General features: G+C 54.0%; 6 protein-coding genes across 6 annotated transcripts; 2 read left to right on the forward strand and 4 right to left on the reverse strand.

Moving 5' to 3' along the window:
* Positions 1-625: 625 nt before the first annotated feature.
* On the reverse strand, positions 626-1,283 carry J3D65DRAFT_642913 (uncharacterized protein). Its single transcript, XM_066802038.1, has one exon. It carries the CDS (start codon positions 1,277-1,279, stop codon positions 650-652), a length of 630 nt encoding a protein of 209 aa, XP_066649838.1. The 5' UTR covers positions 1,280-1,283; the 3' UTR covers positions 626-649.
* A 5,021-nt stretch (positions 1,284-6,304) lies between these two features.
* J3D65DRAFT_681773 (alcohol dehydrogenase) lies at positions 6,305-7,600 on the reverse strand. The gene is made up of 2 exons (XM_066803740.1): positions 7,194-7,600; positions 6,305-7,135 (listed from the first exon to the last, which is right to left on the reverse strand). Exons 1-2 carry the CDS (start codon positions 7,573-7,575, stop codon positions 6,417-6,419), a joined length of 1,101 nt encoding a protein of 366 aa, XP_066649839.1. The 5' UTR covers positions 7,576-7,600; the 3' UTR covers positions 6,305-6,416.
* A 2,058-nt stretch (positions 7,601-9,658) lies between these two features.
* On the forward strand, positions 9,659-10,603 carry J3D65DRAFT_681774 (uncharacterized protein; the record flags this gene model as incomplete). The annotated part of the gene is made up of 3 exons (XM_066803741.1): positions 9,659-9,682; positions 9,734-10,524; positions 10,591-10,603. 2 exons carry the CDS (start codon positions 9,659-9,661, stop codon positions 10,433-10,435), a joined length of 726 nt encoding a protein of 241 aa, XP_066649840.1. The 3' UTR covers positions 10,436-10,524; positions 10,591-10,603.
* A 1,050-nt stretch (positions 10,604-11,653) lies between these two features.
* On the reverse strand, positions 11,654-12,333 carry J3D65DRAFT_607944 (uncharacterized protein; the record flags this gene model as incomplete). The annotated part of the gene is made up of 2 exons (XM_066798531.1): positions 11,654-12,072; positions 12,120-12,333. 2 exons carry the CDS (start codon positions 12,331-12,333, stop codon positions 11,654-11,656), a joined length of 633 nt encoding a protein of 210 aa, XP_066649841.1.
* Positions 12,334-12,499: 166 nt separating this feature from the next.
* On the reverse strand, positions 12,500-13,081 carry J3D65DRAFT_642924 (uncharacterized protein; the record flags this gene model as incomplete). The annotated part of the gene is made up of 3 exons (XM_066802039.1): positions 12,705-13,081; positions 12,594-12,656; positions 12,500-12,539 (listed from the first exon to the last, which is right to left on the reverse strand). Coding segments are annotated over exons 1-2 (298 nt in total), but the record flags the coding sequence as incomplete, so codon positions are not given.
* A 3,492-nt stretch (positions 13,082-16,573) lies between these two features.
* J3D65DRAFT_177300 (uncharacterized protein) lies at positions 16,574-17,828 on the forward strand. Its single transcript, XM_066794310.1, has one exon. The coding sequence runs from the start codon at positions 16,987-16,989 to the stop codon at positions 17,668-17,670; it is 684 nt and encodes a 227-aa protein (XP_066649843.1). The 5' UTR covers positions 16,574-16,986; the 3' UTR covers positions 17,671-17,828.
* The last annotated feature ends 214 nt before the right edge of the window (positions 17,829-18,042 follow it).

Raw genomic sequence — 18,042 nt, forward strand, 5'->3', positions numbered from 1 at the left:
TACTCATGGCAGCCGAAGCTTGCTCCGAAAGCATTTTGTAGGATGCGTCACAGGTTTTTGTGGAGGTGAGGTATGGGAGATGTGTCGTAGGCAAGTTCTGCGACCGGGACAGCGCCACGGCACGTCTTAATTTCCATTGCCGCTGACCACTGCTCACGCGAAGACCGCTTCCCAGTTTTCGCCAGACGTTTGAAGTTCGCCGAGCCGCCCAATCGGGTTAGCTGGAAACGCAACTTCAAACATCTAATGGGATTGATCACAAACAGAACCCAGGTCTTTTGTTTCGAAAGGATGTGTGCCTGGCCCGCCCTCTAATGATAGAGTGTTCTATGTAGCTAGGCAAGCACAAACTTTGGTACACATCTGGAGCATCAAAGAGCAACGGTCTGGCTTCTCGCATCGGAGAGTCCTTTCGGCAGACTACCTCACCGGTTCGCGTGGAGGCATCCGACAAACGCCTCCTGTCCGCCCTTGACATGTTTGCGTCAGCGCCATACCGAAATCATTCTCGTGTTGGCGAAGTGGACTGTCGTAAGCAATCACGTATACTTCATCACTCACGCCCAGCGGACAGATTGCGCCTGGACGCATGTTGGCTTTGAGGAGTAGCCCATGTACCATTGAATCTCCCTGAACTTTGAGACGGTTGTCAAGTCTCACTAAGATCTTTCCGCCCTTGTGTAGTCCACTCCGACTCCGCAAGAAAAGTGCCCTCTACGCTCCACGATTCTTCAAGCTTGGCGACTCGCTTTTCGAGGTCTATCACCATCTTTCTCGTAGACTCCCGCTGTCTCGTCAACTCCTCGTCAAGCTCGGCAATGCGCTCGTCCTTCTTCATGATCTGATTGAGAACTCGATAGGTGCCCCGGCGCAGAGCGCCCACGCGGTCGTAAAGTTCGAGGATCTTAGACTCTTGTTCCTCCCGGAGATTTGTATGGACCATTTCTTGATAGTCCACCCTCTGCAGCGCCTCTCTGAGCTCGCGTGCGAGCATGGCAATTTCCGACCTGTGCTCATCTTGTTCAGCTTCGAGGCTCCGAAATGTATCGTCCTTCTGCCGCAGCTGGTCGCTCTGCTGCTTGACCTGCTGCTGGAGAGCCAAGACTTCGGCCTGCAGCTTGGAAGTATCCATTGCGCCTTGGAAAATGGTCAATTGAATCGGTAACGGTGGGTGAGTCGCCATACCGGCCATGTTCGCTTGAGCGGGCAGAGTCTCGTCGGGCTGGACGGGCGCAACGGCCGTGGCGAGCTCGGGCGTGCGAATCTCTTCGTTGCTCATGATGCTACGGTTGTAAGCTGTGGTATTTGCAAACAGGTAATGCGAGGCTTACGTGTTGGGGGAGAATCTTTGCTGAGGTTCAAGCTCAGTGTGGATTGGAAGGCTGGTCGAAGTCGGGTGTTGGAAGGTTAAGGATTTTGGAATATTCGGTGTTGTCGACACTGTTGGCCCGCGGGCGCTTGGTATCGCTTACGATGGTGGACAACCGGGAGCTGTGGCATATTCGTCACCCCGTCACCCTCCAAAATCCAGCTCCAAGAGGCTATTGTGTCTGTCATGTCTACCATTTCTTTCCCTACTTTGAAACGCAAAGCAGAAAATGAGCAATGTCCTGTTGCCAGATTCAAATCCTTCCAATTCGCTTCCCCGCCATCGCACTCAGTCCTCTTTTGCTGTTCTTGACCACGCATGCCGCCTCAACCCTCCATTGCTTGTCCACCACTGCGCCCTTGAATACGTCCCCATGCTTGCCCATCGCTGGTACCCTCAACCCTGCAACTTGTGCACATAGATGACCGCCTGAGGGGTGTCCCTGTTGTACTCTAAGGGCGCATATGCCGAGACCTCACCTTCATCGTATCCGTCGGCAGACACATCGAACAGCCCACCGAGAACCACCTTCTTCTTGCGGCGATGCATGCCGACGCCGAAGGCGACTGGCAGATACTTTTCTACTCGACGAAGAAAGAGAGAAGCGGACAAGTCCAGATCGAAGTCGTACGGCAGAATGAGAACGTCCGCCGCGCCAAAGTCGGAGCCAATGTTTTCACACAAAACGCCGGACGACTTGTCCAGGCTCTGCATATCCGGCCGCTTGATTTAGTCGAGGAAGCGGTGGTTGTTGTGGAAGCAGGCCAGGAGCTCAGGGTTGGGCGTGATGATGGGCAAGGCCACAGTGACAAATAAAGTGTCATTTGTCAAGCTTTGGCAAATCCGAGGTGACCGAGACGAAGATAGCCTGTTTCTTCCGAGCAAAAGAAAACAGAACAACGATGTTCTTTTTGAATTTGCAAATGCATGACGCTTCCGGCCAGACTGTCGTGATTGGAACAGGGTCGTTGTGGCAGTATCCTGGATCACCCCAGCGAGGATTGGAATGAACCCGCGTCATGACGACCGCACCATTCTTCCAAATAGGGAGCTCCGCCCAGTCACAGTTAAAGATCTGCAATATGCCACGAGGACGGCGGCCAGATGCGAGGACCGCCTGGTTGTGCTTCGTGCGAAAGTCCAGTGGCCAGTACTTGGCCAATCCGAATGGAGTATAGATATTGCTGGTCCAGACCATCCACGCGACGATGTTGCTGAGAATAGCATACTTGGGTAAGTGACGCATGTTGTCTTGAGACCATTCGGGGATATAATGCCAGGTCTTGGGCTGTTCAGGGTCTCCGTTCTTGTCGCGTGGAGACCATCTGGGCACCGGCGAGTAGAAAATGTCGCTTTGCTTAGTGGAGTCGTCGTCTGCAAGGGTCAGCTTCAAACAGGACCCTAAGATATCCACTCACCAGACGTATCCTAGCTGGAATGCTCCATCTTTGACTTTTTGGCTAGAGCGGGTTCGTCAGGCGCATCGCCAACTCTTTTGCCTTCACTATCTCCGACTGGGACCACAGGTCAAGGATCCATATTGCAGCGGACGGTGACAAGGGCAAAGGTAGGCTGCGAGAGGAGGAGGCGGCGTAGTGCATTCTTGAGGGTTATACGATGGGATTCGAGAGGGTGAAGCGGCGGAGAGGTAGAGGTCCACTCTGGGGGACGAGCCAACAGAGATTTGATGGATGATTGTTTGTGAATTGGCGGTGTTGTGCAGAGATAGTGTGTTGTCCCATGAACCAAAGCGAAGTGACGGCTTGTGAAGGCCCACCTGTGCGGGCGCACCTGCAAGTCCAAACCCTGCGGCACTGAACCAGAGTGCCCGGCTCATCAAGCAAAATACCGGTCTCGTGGACCCGTTGCAAGCCTGAAAGGGATCTCGGGGAGACCCAAAATGCACGCGTAAGCAATCTACAGGGCCAATTGTGAGCCAAGAGCTTTTCAGGTAATTCTTTCGTCATTTGTCGTCCGAAACAATCAGCACTCGCGACTTTTCAATCGGCTTTGAGCGAAGAAGATCGGTTGCTCTCGTGGCTCCTGGAAGCCGAGAAATCCGAACAAGAAGCAAATGGATGACCTCAGGGATAATGGTGTCGAAGAGTCAGTAGGACCTCAATACAACTTGCAAACATAGCCACCAGTCTTCCTCCTGGCTTTTACTTGTGTGACATTTCTACTCGCAATCCTGATAGAACGTTACGCAGCTGAACCAAAGCGCGGAGATGGCTTTTGGTGCTTGTGAAGCGATTCAGGTCAAGTGGGCTGCGCGATGGGGAGCATTCATGGGACGATCGAGTTACAGTCGAGCTGCATAACGTCCACGCAAAGGCTCTGCGGCATGATGCTGCAAAGGTTCTGGTCCGGGGCCTGGATGTTGGATCCGGGACCTCCTTTATGTACGCAGGCGAGCTTGCTGGAATGGGCTCGCTTGCGCGACGCTTGAAACATTGAAGGCGCTTCTTGAGGTGAGTCTCTGGCGGCTTGTCTGCCTGTCGCTCGTCTGCGAGCCGCTTGTTCCGGAATCACTCGATCGTCATAGCCTTATCAGCCGCCGAAGAAGGCAGAATTTCGTGGAAAAGATTGCGAAAGATCATGAAAAAGGACGACGAAGAATCTCATGTAGCCAACTCGCGCCAAATCTTCTGAGCGGAGAACGGCAGGGTTGCGACAAGCGTTCCCCAGATCAACGCGGGCCGGACCGAGCCGGTACCCACTGGATCCCAGCCCAGGAACACCAGTCACCACATGCTCAGCGGCGCGCCTCTTGCGTCATGTCGATCTGGCTGGCGCCATTGAGGGTGAGCAGCGTCGGGCGTAACCTTTTCAAAGCAGAGTGGAGGAGACTGACATGTCGTACTCGGGTTTGAAGATGTGTACACCCACTACCAAGATGGTAGCATACTTGTCGTTTCAAGCCCGAGCTCCAATCCAGCAAAAATCTCCCATCGTATATACGAGTGTAACAGCGACGTGCTTTGAGCCGCACCGGAGAAGCAAAGGGCGTGTTTCCTTCGAGCCAACGCCGCACAATCGCAACGAGGCGCCTAAGTAGCGGGGGTTGCGGAGGTCACGGCGTCGGAGGAATGCGGGAGGCACGGCGGTGAGGTCAAGCTCTGCGTTGATGTTAGCGAAGGGAAGAATGTGAGGAAGTGGATAGAAAGAGTACCGTCTTGGTGCGCCGTCAATTGGAATGCCGTTCGGGACACTCGAATTGAGGATACAAGTAGCAAATCCGGCCTCCGAGGTTCAGGCCCGTCTGCGCCACGTGGGTCGGAAAGACCGGGCCGGCCGAGGGGACGTCACCTCACATCGACTCGACCAATTTTCCCACACCACAGCAACCTCCACTCGTCGCTCGCAGGCGGAATTTTATTGTCGGCTTCGAGCTCCTCCGCCAGAGAGCACAATGAGATCTTTCTTGGGCTATTCATCTGCCCATCTTTTCCCGAAGAAATGCAAACATCTGGGCCTGAAACAAAAGTCATTGTTTCTTCACTCTCAAATTCGTCTTCCCATGCTGACTCTCTTTCGCTCAGTCGACAGTTTCCGCGCTTCCGAACGTTGGGGAGCTAAGGGTCTGCCACGAAACTTCTGATTTGGAACCCGAGCGTGACCAGTCTGCTCTCTTGAGCTTGCAGAAGAGTGCAGAGCGGTCATAAGTGGCGAGCTCCGTCCCAGCTAGCAGCTTGTGCCCAGTCGGCTGGGTCTCCCAAGCAACTTTCATTCATGGCGCGCAGTTCCTCATATCCGGGCTCCTCCTGATCAATTAGCCCTTCTTTGGCCAAGCAAGTGATGTTCAGGCGAAGTTTTGGCTCAACGAGCTCCTCCGCGACTCCAGACTCCTCAGATCGCTCTTCCTGAGCTGCGCGAGCTTACTCTGTGACGGTGGCCTTGCGGTGGCGATCCGCTTGAACGGCGTGCTCACCTCCGGTCGACATGAGCCCCTCTTCAGCCATCACTTCGAGGCGTTGAACCTCGGCAGCGCCCGCGTCTTCGGTGGTGTGAGAGTATTGGTTCAAGGCACCCGGGTCGAGGCGGCGAGCGTCGTAGTCGCCCCGCACATTGAAGACTGCATCATTCTCGTCTTGAGGACAGCGAGCTACTTGGAGGGCTTGGTTGGGGGTGTGGTGGAAAAGAGCGTCGAATAATTGGTCGTCGCCGGAATCACGACTGGCAAACGGACGTTACCTCCGAAAGACTTCCGTTGTCCTGGTCGTGATGGGGCATCTCCGTCGGTGCATGCAGCGGAAAGGAGGCGACAAATTCGAGTAACAAAGTGACCGTCATCAATTCGCAGCGGGAGTTGATGCTCCTGGACGCATGCGATGAGGTGGGAGTGAGATCAAGATCGATCATGGAAGAGAGAGGAGCGTGTTGCGAAACCGCGATCCTTCTGGGTGGATCCTGACCGAGTTGTGCTAATAACCGCATCTGTGGCTGTGCCCTCTCCAACACTGCGGACCCCCACATCTTCTCGACAACAACATCCGCTTTCACTTACCACCTGAACATCAACGCGGCAACGATCTCCACTTGCTCTCGCTTCTCTTCTCTGTGTGTAATCCAAAGAAAATGCAAAGCGCACTTCAAACTGGCAAGCCCTTTCTAGTCGACGCCCGAGCACGTCCGCCACAGCCTTTTCCATCCACGTTATCAAAGCATCGCAACAAATCGCCTGAGGGGGAAATTGCCTTGCCCTTCTTTTCCGCCTTCAGCCTCACTCGAAGCAACACAAAATTACAATGGTCTTTCAGGGCCGAGGTAATCAATACTCATACATGAAATCATACACAGTACATGAAATCATACACAGCCGCTGATCTTGACTCTTAAATAGCAAACTTTTCCGGTTTGACGCCAAGTCCAGGGATGCTTGGCCTTCGATCGCGCTAGCAGTACGTAAAAAAAGACCGTTATCGACAATTTCTAGACCAATCAAAAGCTCATGATTTAACATTGCGGATGTAGGAAGCCGTCCATGCACATCCCAAAACCCTTCTATAAACTTTGCTGATCTACATCAATGTGACCCAGTTCTACCTTAGTGTCTGATCACAACCTTGGTCTCCTCGTGCCTGCTGAAACGCGCATAGTACTCTGGCGCTTCTTCGATACCGATGATACTGCTGACGATGAAGGAAGGGTTTGCCCGACCGGAAGTGATCAAAGGTACCAGTTCTGCAGCGACGCTCTGTAGAGGAAGCACGATACCGCCATGGATCGCAATGTTCTTCATGTAGGTTCCGCCAATGTTGAAATCATTCAAAGAGTCGTTGAACACGCCGAGAATACCCATTCCACCTACAGGAGCCGTAACCTGTACCATCTCGCGCAAGGTGACGGACGAGTCGACCGTGCCGTTCGCGTTCACCGCTTCAAAGCCGACAGCCTCGACGCTTCGTCTCACACCACCTGGCTCCATCCGCAAGATCTGGTCGACGGCAGATGAGTTTCGGAAATTGATGGGTATAGCACCGATCGAGGCAGCGAGGTCTAGACGTTCTTGCACTTGGTCGACGCTGTAGACACGCGAAGCACCGCGAAGAATGGCGGAGTATGCGGCCAGGAGACCGACGGGCCCAGCACCAAAGACAGCAACAGAGTCTCCTGGCTCGAAGCCAGACCAGGTTACACCAGTCCAAGCAGTGGAGAAGATGTCACCAACGAAGAGGTAGTCCATCAGGGTTGTTTCGCTTGTACTCGAGTTGACGGGGACTGGAATGAGAGAGTTGTCCGCAAACGGGATCCTGGTGTATTCAGCTATCCTTGTGGTCAGCAGACTGCGCGTGTTTCAGCTCGTCCAAAAGGAGATACGCACTCTGCACACCAGGAAGCGCTTCGCCTTCAGGTCCACTCAAAACGTGTTGAGTATCATAGACGTCCGGCTCGATGGTCCAATGCCCGTTGTCGAGGTTATCGGGAATGACGACATAGTCGCCAACATTCAGAAACTGTACAGCATCACCAATCTCAGTCACGTAGCCGATGGCTTCGTGACCATACAGATAGGGCTGTTCAGGCGATCCTGAGTCGAAGTGATAGGTGTGCATGTCGCTGCCACAAATGGCTGACATGTTGATGCGGACAATCACATCTGTCGCATCGAGGATGGTTGGGACGGGGACGTCGACGACTGAAACGTTGAATGCCTGGCCAAATTGGGCAACGGCGCGCATCATGGCTGTCATGTTGGAGGCCATGTTGTAACGATTGTGTGTTGAAAATGAAGTACTGAATGAGTACTGCTGCAGCACAGTAGAATGTACTTCTCTTATAATTAATCCCCCCCTTCAATGCAAACGGCGACGCGCAAGTTGCATCGCCATGTAGCCAAGACCTCAAGATGCACAAGTTTGACATGTTGACGTTCGTGGGTTCCAAACTTCTTTGCCAAGAGATGGAGTTAGCGGCAATACCGGACGTATGCGAGATGTATCTCGATATATGATGCAATTGTGGGACCTGACTTATTTGCCAAGAGATGGAGATAGTGGGAATATCGGACGTAGACCTTCCTCCAAGACGAGTGTAGCAGCCTGGGTGGTAGCCGGTCGCCCTGGTCCTACATCCCGCGGTGGACGAGGAAGTGGTATGCTCGGTACCGGTGGTCCCACCCAGGCGAGGCTGTCGTACGAAGCCTTTGGGAGATCGTGTGGCGGAGTATAACGCGGCGCAAAGGCTCAAGCGTCGCCGGGGCCCTGATTCAAGTCCGGAGACAGAGGGCAAACTCCCCAACCCTGCGTCCAAACCAAGCTCGTCCTTATTGAGGTTGGGAGACCGATTTCTGGGACCCTCCAGCGCGCCGCCGGCCAATAACGGCGCTACTGATGCTGCGGACAAGGATTGTCAGGCACAGAATAAGGCCATCACGGAGGAGACGAAGTACCGGTGATGGATCGCAAAATAAAACCCAATTGGGATTACTTCCAGGTTTTCTCTTTCTCTTCTTTCCTTTCTTGCGGGCGGCTCTTATGAAATGGCGGTAATGCGGGGCAGAAAAGGCGGAGCAGAAACTCGACAAGTCGATTGGTCTTGGATTCAAACAAATAAATCGAGTGTCATTCCGTTTTGCTGGAATTTCAATGCGTGTCTTGGTAAATTCATGATTGCAGCGCTTTGTTTTGTGGCAGGAGTTGAAATTGGAGTTGGTCTTCAAGAGATCGAGAGCTGATGAAAACCCCCAGATACGACACCCGTGTATACCTCCCGATACAATCCAGACAGTGACGCGCGCAAGGAGCGTTCAGAACGTGACGGCAGACTATGCGGCTCAACGGGGGCTCGGTACTGCACAATCTGGTCAGTACGGTGCTCCGCAATGCGTCGACTGAGGCAAGGGCCAGATTTGACGTGGCTGAGCGGACTGCGCCCACCCAGGCATCTGTGTCCTTATCAAATATTGTGGGTGACACTGCGGTGACCTCCTGCAGTCTGGTTTGAAGAACGTGATGGAGCAGGCCCAACAAAAACCAAGGAACTCACTGTAGTCTACGACTTGGTCAAGCAATGCCAGCTTGGTCTCTCAGACCTCCCCTGACGCATCGCATCGACCGAGACGACAGCAAGCTTCGACGTTGCTATCAAGGCGAACTCAAGCCCCTGTCACCCTCCTCAATGGCATGTATAACACCGTCGGCGACCTGCTGTGAGCTGGCTTGAAGGAGTGGATGAAGCAGGCACAGCACCAGACCAAAGAGCTCCCAGGACTTGTCCGGCTGGAAATCCAGGCCATGCCCAAAAACGCACGCATGCTCGCTGATGTCTTCGCCAGTCTTCCAAGCCACGAATTTCCGCAAGAGATTGCCGAAAAGCAGTGTGTCCCAAAGGAGATGGTGGGTTAGCTGAACAATCTGGTCAGGGCTGCCGTCAAAAGTCGCAAGTGAGCTTCCTCCGTGGTGACCAAGGTTTGTGAGATGGCGCAGTCTTGTCCTATCATGCAGTACTAAAGCGAAAGATTAGCTCTTGATTCCACGAATCAGGACGTGTTGCAGGTGTAGACAACTGAGTGAGGCCCATCTTTCGGCGGACCAAAGGGCTTTTAACACAGGATGGTGGGTGGTGTGTCAAAGGGAGCGACTTGAAAAAACCAAAACAAATACCGCCCGCACCCAAGCACCCACCATTGAGCACTCTCGGCTACCAGCTCCCCAGCATTCAAGCACCAACCAACACCTTTCGCCGTATTCCCGCCGTCTCGACATCTTGCAGTACCCCACCAACTTCCTCCGCACACAATTCAAACCGCGACGCATTGTATTGTCCTCCAAGTCTTCGCGCGCCATCATGGCTAGTCCAGGAGTTTTTCCAGTGCGTCCTTTTGACTTTTCCCTCGCTCGATGCAGCTACTGACGTTGATAGGTCAAAATGGACATCGACATCACGAAGTTGGACCTCACGAAGCTAGAGGACTGCAAGACCTTTTTTCTCAACGTCACCGGCTACCACAAGACCATCACCGAATGTTACGAGAATGGAGCGGATATCTTGAAGACCACCAAAGAGTTCATGGACAAGGTCCGCGACAAGGCTTCTGAGCATGACCTTCAGGCAGCCGACGACGATTCCAGAGCTCAGCTCGAAAGGATCGTCGTTGCCGCCGAAAAGAGCAAGCTTGAGGATGACGAGTTTGCGCTCAAGTGCGCCGACCGTCTCAGCGACGATCTTGACGACCAAGTCGATGCCCATGAAGCGCGTGTCGAAGCCACGGACGACTACTACGACAAGCTGTCCGATGCCCTCGGCGCCATGCACAAGCTGAACGAGGAGTTTGTCCCGAAGTTCACGCCTTTCATGGGAGACCTTGTCCAGAGGGTCAAGATGCTGAGCAACAATGAGCCTCTCCGAACCGACATGTGCACGAACCTCGCCATGCAGGAGGTGGTCAGCGTCAGCATTCCGCTCACAAAAGCCCACAACGAGATCATGGAGATGACGAAAGACTTTCTCGTCAAGTTCGTGCTTCTCGTCGTGGACGAGGCCAGCGATCTCGCCATCCTCCTGCATTTGTACGGTCGCCTCAAGGAGATCGCCAGGAAGTACCCAGAGGCCGAGGGTGAGTAGGCGCGGGAGATGAAGGACAGGACGGAGGATCAAGGGCACAGCGGCGAAAGAAGAGCATCAACGCGAGGGGATCCGCCGGGCACGCGATGGTAAGCACTGCTCCTACTGCCGCCCTTACTGGCGCTCCGAGCTGCGCTAATGCACCAATTCTCCAGATCTCGGTCTCCAGCGTGCAGTTAGTGTTCGTTCGCCCGCAGCCATGAAGCTCAAGGTTGCATCAAGGCCCAGAGGGCAAAAACGGCAAAAGTGAAATGGTTAGGCAGGCGTTGATGGGACTAGAGGGAGGGAAGCATTTGTAGCAGACAATGGACAGCCTTTTCCTTACTCTCCCGTCAGCTTTCACTTCGCAGATGTACCTGGAATAGATAATGAGGTGACTGGACTTCTGACTGATATTCCTGTTGTGAGCGCCTCTGGTCAGCCTTGTGCTTGCCGGCTGAGTCGGCTGGCTCGTGACGCTGCCGCAGCCGGCCGACGGCCGGCGAAAAAGCTCTCGATGTGACGTGAGTAGCTTCGAGGATCGCGTACTGATCGTCCGCAAGGCTGGACCCTAGGAAGACTATCCCATGTCTCCCCCAGCCGTCTTGGCCCAGATTTGGGACGTGACGTTCCTCCAGGTCCGCCTCTTGGGACGCTACTCTCCGCGCTTGCGCTTGGAGTCGCGAGAGGCCGTTTCGTCTTCGTCGTCCTCGTCGGCGTCCTGCGAGCCGGGGTCTTTATCGTCTTTGAAGAAGGGCGAGCTTCGGTAGTAGAGCGGGAGGGCGAGAAAGAAGTGATGGTGGCGCCGAGAGCGCTGTGTTGCCTGGGGAGCCAGCGGGGGCGCTGGTGTCGTCGTTATTTTCGTTGTCTTTGTCTTTGTTGTTGCAGCTGATGCGGCCCTGCGTGTATTGAGCTCGAAGTTGCTCCTGAGACACAGCGGCATGTATTCCAGCTCCCCAACCGACTCTGCACCAGACCACAACGCCACGACAAGCCAGAGTATGGTACCGAAGATGCTTTCAGGACGAACTCTGGAATTTGTTAGTCCTGACTGCTGTGATCCAGGTTTTCAGGCTCGTTCGCGTGCCTTTGTGTTGTAAAAGAGACCAGTAGAGTGCAGAGAAGAGAACAGAAGAGAAAAGAGGAGAAGAGAAGAGTTCGATTTGATTCGACTTGGTCGTAATCCTGCCGTCAACCCACGATAATTCCATGCCCCACTCCAACGCTGGCTACAGCAGCCTACTCCTTGTCCTCCATCATGGCCTTGGCCTGCTCATTCATCCATTTCATCGAGTTGCGGATTTTCTTGAGCTCCTCCACCGCCATCTTGTTGGTCTCGACCACGGACTTCATCTTTGCCTGGAGACGATTGACCTGACGCTTCAGATGGATGTTCTCGACAATGAGGTCCCTCTCGTACTGTTCCACCTTCTTCAGCTCCTCAGCCAGCTTCTCGTTGGCCTCGACCGCGGCGGCCATCTTTTCCACGTCATAGTCGACCGCGTTCAACGCCTCCGTCATTTCGACGTTGTGGGCCATGTTCAGCTGTTTAATCTTGGACTCGAGTGCCGAGATCTTCTCACGATCATGGGGTGTCGTCATATTCGCGGAGATGATGGTGTGGTTGACAGGTGCACAGGCGGAGACTTGCAGTAGAGCTAGAGAATGTTAGATGAATTGAGGAAAAGCTTCGGCGGCGACATACCTTCGATTTTTTGGGAGGGGCGAGGCAATGCCTTCGACACGGGCTTTGAGCTTAAAGTCTCGATGCCTTGGGAAATGTTAGCTTTTGAGACATGCAGTGAGTAGCGACGTACTCTCTGAGATCGACGTGAGGTTGCGTCAGCGGCTGGTAGCAGAGAAGCAGGCCATGGAGTTTGTTGATGTTGTGCTGTGGATGCGAGAGTACCTAGGTACATGTAGAGGAGCGCGGCGCAATGGCGGCCGGATCACGTCTACCTCAGCATTCGCTTGCCCATTCGCACCACCACCGCAGCCTTTTTTGGTCTAGCGCCTCGCGGGCGGTACCGAAGGCCTGCTCTTCCTTCAAACATTGACTTTCCCAATCCACACCACCACAAGATCGGAACATTGAGATGATAAACAAACATCACCATGGCTCCTCGTACGTCATCAATCTTGAGTTTGGCCGACTTGCAGAGACTGACGCGTCCAGAAGACCTCAAGACCGACTTGGAGAAGCTTGGCGAGCTCTTGGAGCAGGCAGCCGCCATGGCGAACGGTTTGTTGACCATGTCGTTTGCGCCTTTTCTTACTGACGACGAGGCAGGCTTTCGGACCAACCTTAAAAAGGACGAGGAGGAGCACGAGCGCGCCAACTTTAGGAAGATGGAGCAGGAGCTCAACAGGATGAGGAGAAGCTTGAGGAGGATGAGGAGATCAAAAAAGTGATGGAAGTGCTCGTGAAGAGCATGGATGAGCAAAAGAAGTACAAGGAGGAGTACTAAAACATCCAGCAGAACCACCACAAACTGCGCAAGGAACTTGAAGTCTCCTCGGCCGATCATGATCGTCTTATGCAGTAGGTGGCAGCCGCCTCGGCTTTCTCGGGGTGATTGGGAAGGACAGAATCAACCAAAAGTCGATTTTCCAGGTCTCCTGCGCTGAGTTGGCCGAGAAAATCAAAGCACACCTGACCGATGCCCAGTACACATTCAAAGACACCGAAGGCGAACGTAGCACCCAACGGTGCGCAAGTTGGGTGGAACACGTCTCTTCGGGTCGGAAGATAGTCACAGAAAGGTCGGAGACTTGCGCGGCGTGGAAAGGAGCCACAGACAGACCTCTAATCAAACATTTTCCCAGTAGTTTTCATCTTCGCGAGACGGTGATTGCGTCTTGGTCTTTCTCAATTTTTCCTGTCGGCGGCGTTTGTAAAGGCGTCCAGGAAAGATCTTAAAGGTATTCAAAGGTCATCGAGTTCCGGCGATTTGAGGGCTCTGCCCCAAACTCCACCGCCGGTGCTGGTCCATCAAGTATTTCCCGAATGATGTCCTCGTCTATCCATCTCCACCAGTGTGGGCCGTGGCTTACCGCAATCATCCTTGACTATCGGAATCCGTCGAGCCTAGAAGCCTGCCGCAAGTCGGCCTCTCCCGCCACCAGCCTGAGACTTGTAAGATACGCGTAGATGAGACAAAAGAGGCAGAAGTGGCCGTAAAGTTGTCGACGTCGGAGCATGCGGGCAAAGCCAAGTGGTAGTTGTTGTGCCGCTGTCAGAACCTTCATTTCCGTCGAAGCGAGGGAGCGCAGAGGAAACGATCGAGATAAACTAAAGAGTTTCAAGTATGTCAGTCATGCTCTCCGCGATGGGTGAAAAAAGGCCAGGGGTAGCGCAAAGGAGTAGCTGGAGGAAAGCCACCCAGGTGTCATGGTCTAACCGGACTTCATGAAGCGTGTTCTCAATCGCGAGGTCGCGGACGTTGAGCCAGGCGATGTCCTCTTTGACATCTTTGTATCCTTGCCTGATGAACTCGACCTCCTGCGGAAGGATGTCAAGCTGTACCTCGTAGCTTTCAATTTTCAAACGAGCAAGGGTCAGTTGACGTTCCAACTCCTTGTTGCCATCGCTCTGCTCGTTGGTCGAGCGTTGCTCGTTGGCGTTTTCGAGCGAATTCTTCGCCGACGACCTGTCGGTCTCCGCCGCTAGTTTTTCAAGTACATTGTCGCGAGCGCAACATCTGGAGAAAGGATCGGTCAAGGATTGCTAACGCAGCGATCACTCCCGGTCCTCGGCTTCCGCTCGCTGCGGATCGGGCCGACCGGGCCGCTCGGATTCCGACGCTGATCCTTCCATTCCGGTCGGCGCTTGCAGGACAACATCGGACCCCCACCAATCAACCTCACCTCTCCACAAGTCTTGCTCCCGTATTTCTCACTGAACGCTCTCTCTAATACCCAATTGTGTCCGTCAACGACCTTCTTCCTCTCGTGAGCTCACTGGAAGCCTGAAATTACCGCTTCCTGGCACGCAGTCTCCAAAGAACACCCGAACCCGAGTAATGTCAACGCCTTCACAAACAACCGAATGATTGCATGTAGAATGACGCCGCCGAGTGCCGGTCTGAACACAGTGGCGACTACACAAGATATCTGCTCCTCGCTACCAATTCAAACCGCCCAAAGCTGAACACAGCTGAGAGGCAGATACTGACCAGAAGCCCTGACAGAGCGCTGCCGCTGCAGCTCTCACTGCTCACGCTCATCTCGCCGACATGAGCCCCGCTTGTGACTCCGTATTTGTGCGGCGCTTTTGCAGCAGGCAGTGGTCTTTTTGCTCCACCGAAAGCGCCTCGCTTGATGCAGCTCACCGATGACTACTTTCGCGGGAGGGACGAAAGGAGATGACGCCGGCAGAATGATCGCCAGTCCTTCCAAACGCGATGCAGCTCAGCTTCAACCAAGCTCGTATTTGGCCGCGGCCAGTCCAGGTGCGTACACTCGTGTTCCATGACTTTGCCCAATCTGACACCGGCAAAGCTTTCAATGGACACTACACAATTCCTTCCAGCCGAGGGGGCCGTTGCGCCTTGAAACGCCCATCGCGACCAATTGTCGCGGCTTCGGACACCAAAGTCGTACGACCATGGATCTGAGCACTCCTTCGGCTACTGATGGCATGACCGATAGAGATAGGGACATATGAAGTACGTACATCCAGAGGGAGTCAAACGACCTTCCGATCCTAACAGCGCCCAAGCTAACTTTCTGTTCTTTGGTGTCTTTCAGCCTCCCCCGAAAACCGGTCTCTGCAAAACACGTCCCTTCAGAGCACGCCCTTCTAGCCTCCAACCGATAGTCGATCTCTGCAAAACACCTCGTATCAGAGCACGCAGCCGAATTCAAGGACCAGTTTTGGCAGGAGCACTTTCAGGATGGGCGCTGGCATTCAGTAAAACATGCAGATTCATTCTTACGCGGATGCGACCTCGTTCATTCAGTTCAGCAGCCACCGCGACATCATCAACAAGGTCAAAGCAACGCAGAGGGCCAGATGTGGTATGATAAAGAGGAACACGGGAAATTTCGAACAGGGCGCCGAGAATGTCGGGAGACGAACTCTTCCAGTTGGACTTGCTCGCGTCACGCCGTTGAGGAAGTCCATTCACGCGGCATGTTTCTTTTGCGGACGTGCCAGATCTTTATCAGCTCATCTGTTCCAAGCTCACGTCACCAGCACATCCTCGTCCGAGCTGCCGGGAAAAGATATGGATGCCCAAAATCACGAAGATGCAGGAAAGGGTCATCTCAGCCGCCGAGGTCAGGGGGGAGACCTTGGAAAAGACCCACCGAAGCAGCGAAGGCGTGGAAGGAATTCGAAAGACATGGATCAGAATGCTGCGAAGCTGCCGAGGAACCGCAAGATAGGATCAGACGCCGCAAGAATATGGCCTTGGAGGCAGGGTAAGGGGTGGAGAAGGCAGACAACCCCGCCCCGGCATCGAGATCTTCTCCAGTCTCCCTGAGCAAAGCTGGCCAAATGAATGGGAAATCGACAAGCTCGGCACGGGCCAAAGAGGGTTACTCGACTCAGGCCCTCTCTCAATGTTATGCAAGGTCTCCAGCCGCGGTCCGGATCGCCTTTCGGATACCCAGACCCACAAGATTGGGCTTCGGGAGGAGGATACCAAGCAGGAAGCGGAGGCGTACAGAGACGAGTTGTATTAGCGAGACACCTTCTGATATTCGTATCAGGACGGCAAATCTGGGACTCGGAAAGTTGCGAAGGAATTGTAAGTTCTAGTCGGACTTCTGCAACCCACGTTCATCGCTGCTCCCGTTCTCAACTGCAGTCCTCGGATTGAAACCTCTAAGACAACGCACGCAGGGGAGTAAGAACACCGCGAGAATGGTCAGTCAACGGAGCATTCCGCGGCGTCTCGTGGAGTTAACGTCCTGGCGAAATTTGAGACAGAGGCTTGCACCTGGCAGCAAGCGGCGTGCACCATGCGTCAAACTATGTACCTCCAGTCCAGCTAACCCGCAGTGCAGACATGGCAAGCCGATTTTTCAGACTGGGATGACCGAAGCTCTTCGCTCTCGAGCCCAAGGTCACCCATGGGAAAGGGCTTCTTCAGGGGCACACCGACGTTGACAATGTATCCTCAGGCACACTCCAAGATTGCTTACTTGTTTAGCCGACGTTGTTAGTCGAAGTATTGCTTGCGCTGCTTGCGCAAGGCCGAAGACGATTCAACGCGCCGACTGTAAAGGTCAACTTGCACGAATATTCCTACGAAATCATCCCGCATCCGCTATGAACCAGGTGGAATATGGCGGAAGGCCGGGATTGAAAGCCTTGTGACAATATCGGTGCCGGCGCCAGCTGGGAGCATCGGTCCGCCAAACTACGGAATGGTTTGTATAGTCGGCGCTTCGCTTGCTGTTTGTCGCTTCGGGCGGCATTCACCACCCACATCCTCCACCCCTTCCACCTCCCTCCATCAACCTCCCAACCACGACCCAGTCTTTGCTCAAATCATTCTTCCAGGCCTACAAGGCATGTGAAACAGCTGCAGTCCTTCCTCGCTACTCCAACTGATCGATTACAGATGTCCTCTGACGCAGCCACCTGGGCCGAGCGCCAGAGGCTCCTCTGGCAGCTAGTCGACCACGTCTTGACCGACGCACTTGAATTCTTTGAGGACATGAATGACATCGTGGAGAAAAGTCTCCAAGCTCTCGATTTTTCCATTGCCCGGTGCATCGCTCTCCTCAAGATTACCCAGTCGTACAAAAAGAGCGAGCAGACCAAACGTGGCCAGAAGTTCGACCAGCTTCCCTACTACTACCTCCGATGCAAGAATGCTTCCGATGACTGGATCGCTGCCCGCGAGCAGCTTGGCACGATCTTGACTACAGAGAACACTAGCAGGGCCGCGTTCGCCTTCCACCTTGAGACCTACAGGAAATTGGTGGAGTTCGACATGCTCGTCAAGGACATATTCGGAGAGGATGAGTTTCAGAAGGTTGCGGAGACTGCGAGCAAGGAAAAGTCATCAAGCTTCGAAGAGCTCATCGCCAAGCGCCATGACGACCTCCGCACGTTCAAGAAGGCGCTCATTCGCAAGTTTCTCGAGATTGAGGTCTTCAACGAGCGCCTCAAGCAAATATTCGAGCAGGCCCAGCTCGTTATTCCCAAGGATGAGTGGACCAAGGTTGAGGATGAGGAGAAGCGCAGGATGGAGGAGAGGGTTGCGGCTGCCAAGAAGGTCGAAGGCATGGGCGAGGAGTGAGAACATGGTGGTCGGGGGTGGTGCCGTCTCTGGTCATTGAGACACCGAGATGGGTGGCGGTTCTGGGTGGTACTGTACTCCTGGCTGGTAGTTTTGGTCACCGCTGTATTTGATGAGCCAAGCTAGATGGAAATATCAAGAACGACATTGACTGCACACCATGTACGAAATGGGGTGATTTACTGACGAGCTCAATATTGGGCAACTTTGGCAACTGTCTTGCGACGTTTGAAGTTGTGCGGAGCGCCCGATTCGGCAAGGTGCCGAATGAGCCGGATGCGACCTTTGCACCGAACACCACCATCGTCTTGCCCATCACAGCGGGTATTCCAGGAGCAACGATATGAGCGGACATGTCGTCCAAGCATCAGT

This window comes from Phyllosticta citribraziliensis (assembly GCF_038025025.1).
Source record: "Phyllosticta citribraziliensis strain CPC 17464 chromosome Unknown J3D65scaffold_17, whole genome shotgun sequence".
NCBI classification, from domain to species: domain Eukaryota; kingdom Fungi; phylum Ascomycota; class Dothideomycetes; order Botryosphaeriales; family Phyllostictaceae; genus Phyllosticta; species Phyllosticta citribraziliensis.

Coding starts and splice junctions, on each gene's coding strand:
- J3D65DRAFT_681773 (XM_066803740.1), bottom strand. CDS start 7,575: ATGGCCTCCAACATGACAGCCATGATGCGCGCCGTTGCCCAATTTGGC. Junction 7,136..7,193: donor AGCGCTTCCTGGTGTGCAGA/GTGCGTATCTCC, acceptor CCACAAGGATAG/CTGAATACACCAGGATCCCG.
- J3D65DRAFT_642913 (XM_066802038.1), bottom strand. CDS start 1,279: ATGAGCAACGAAGAGATTCGCACGCCCGAGCTCGCCACGGCCGTTGCG.
- J3D65DRAFT_177300 (XM_066794310.1), top strand. CDS start 16,987: ATGTCCTCTGACGCAGCCACCTGGGCCGAGCGCCAGAGGCTCCTCTGG.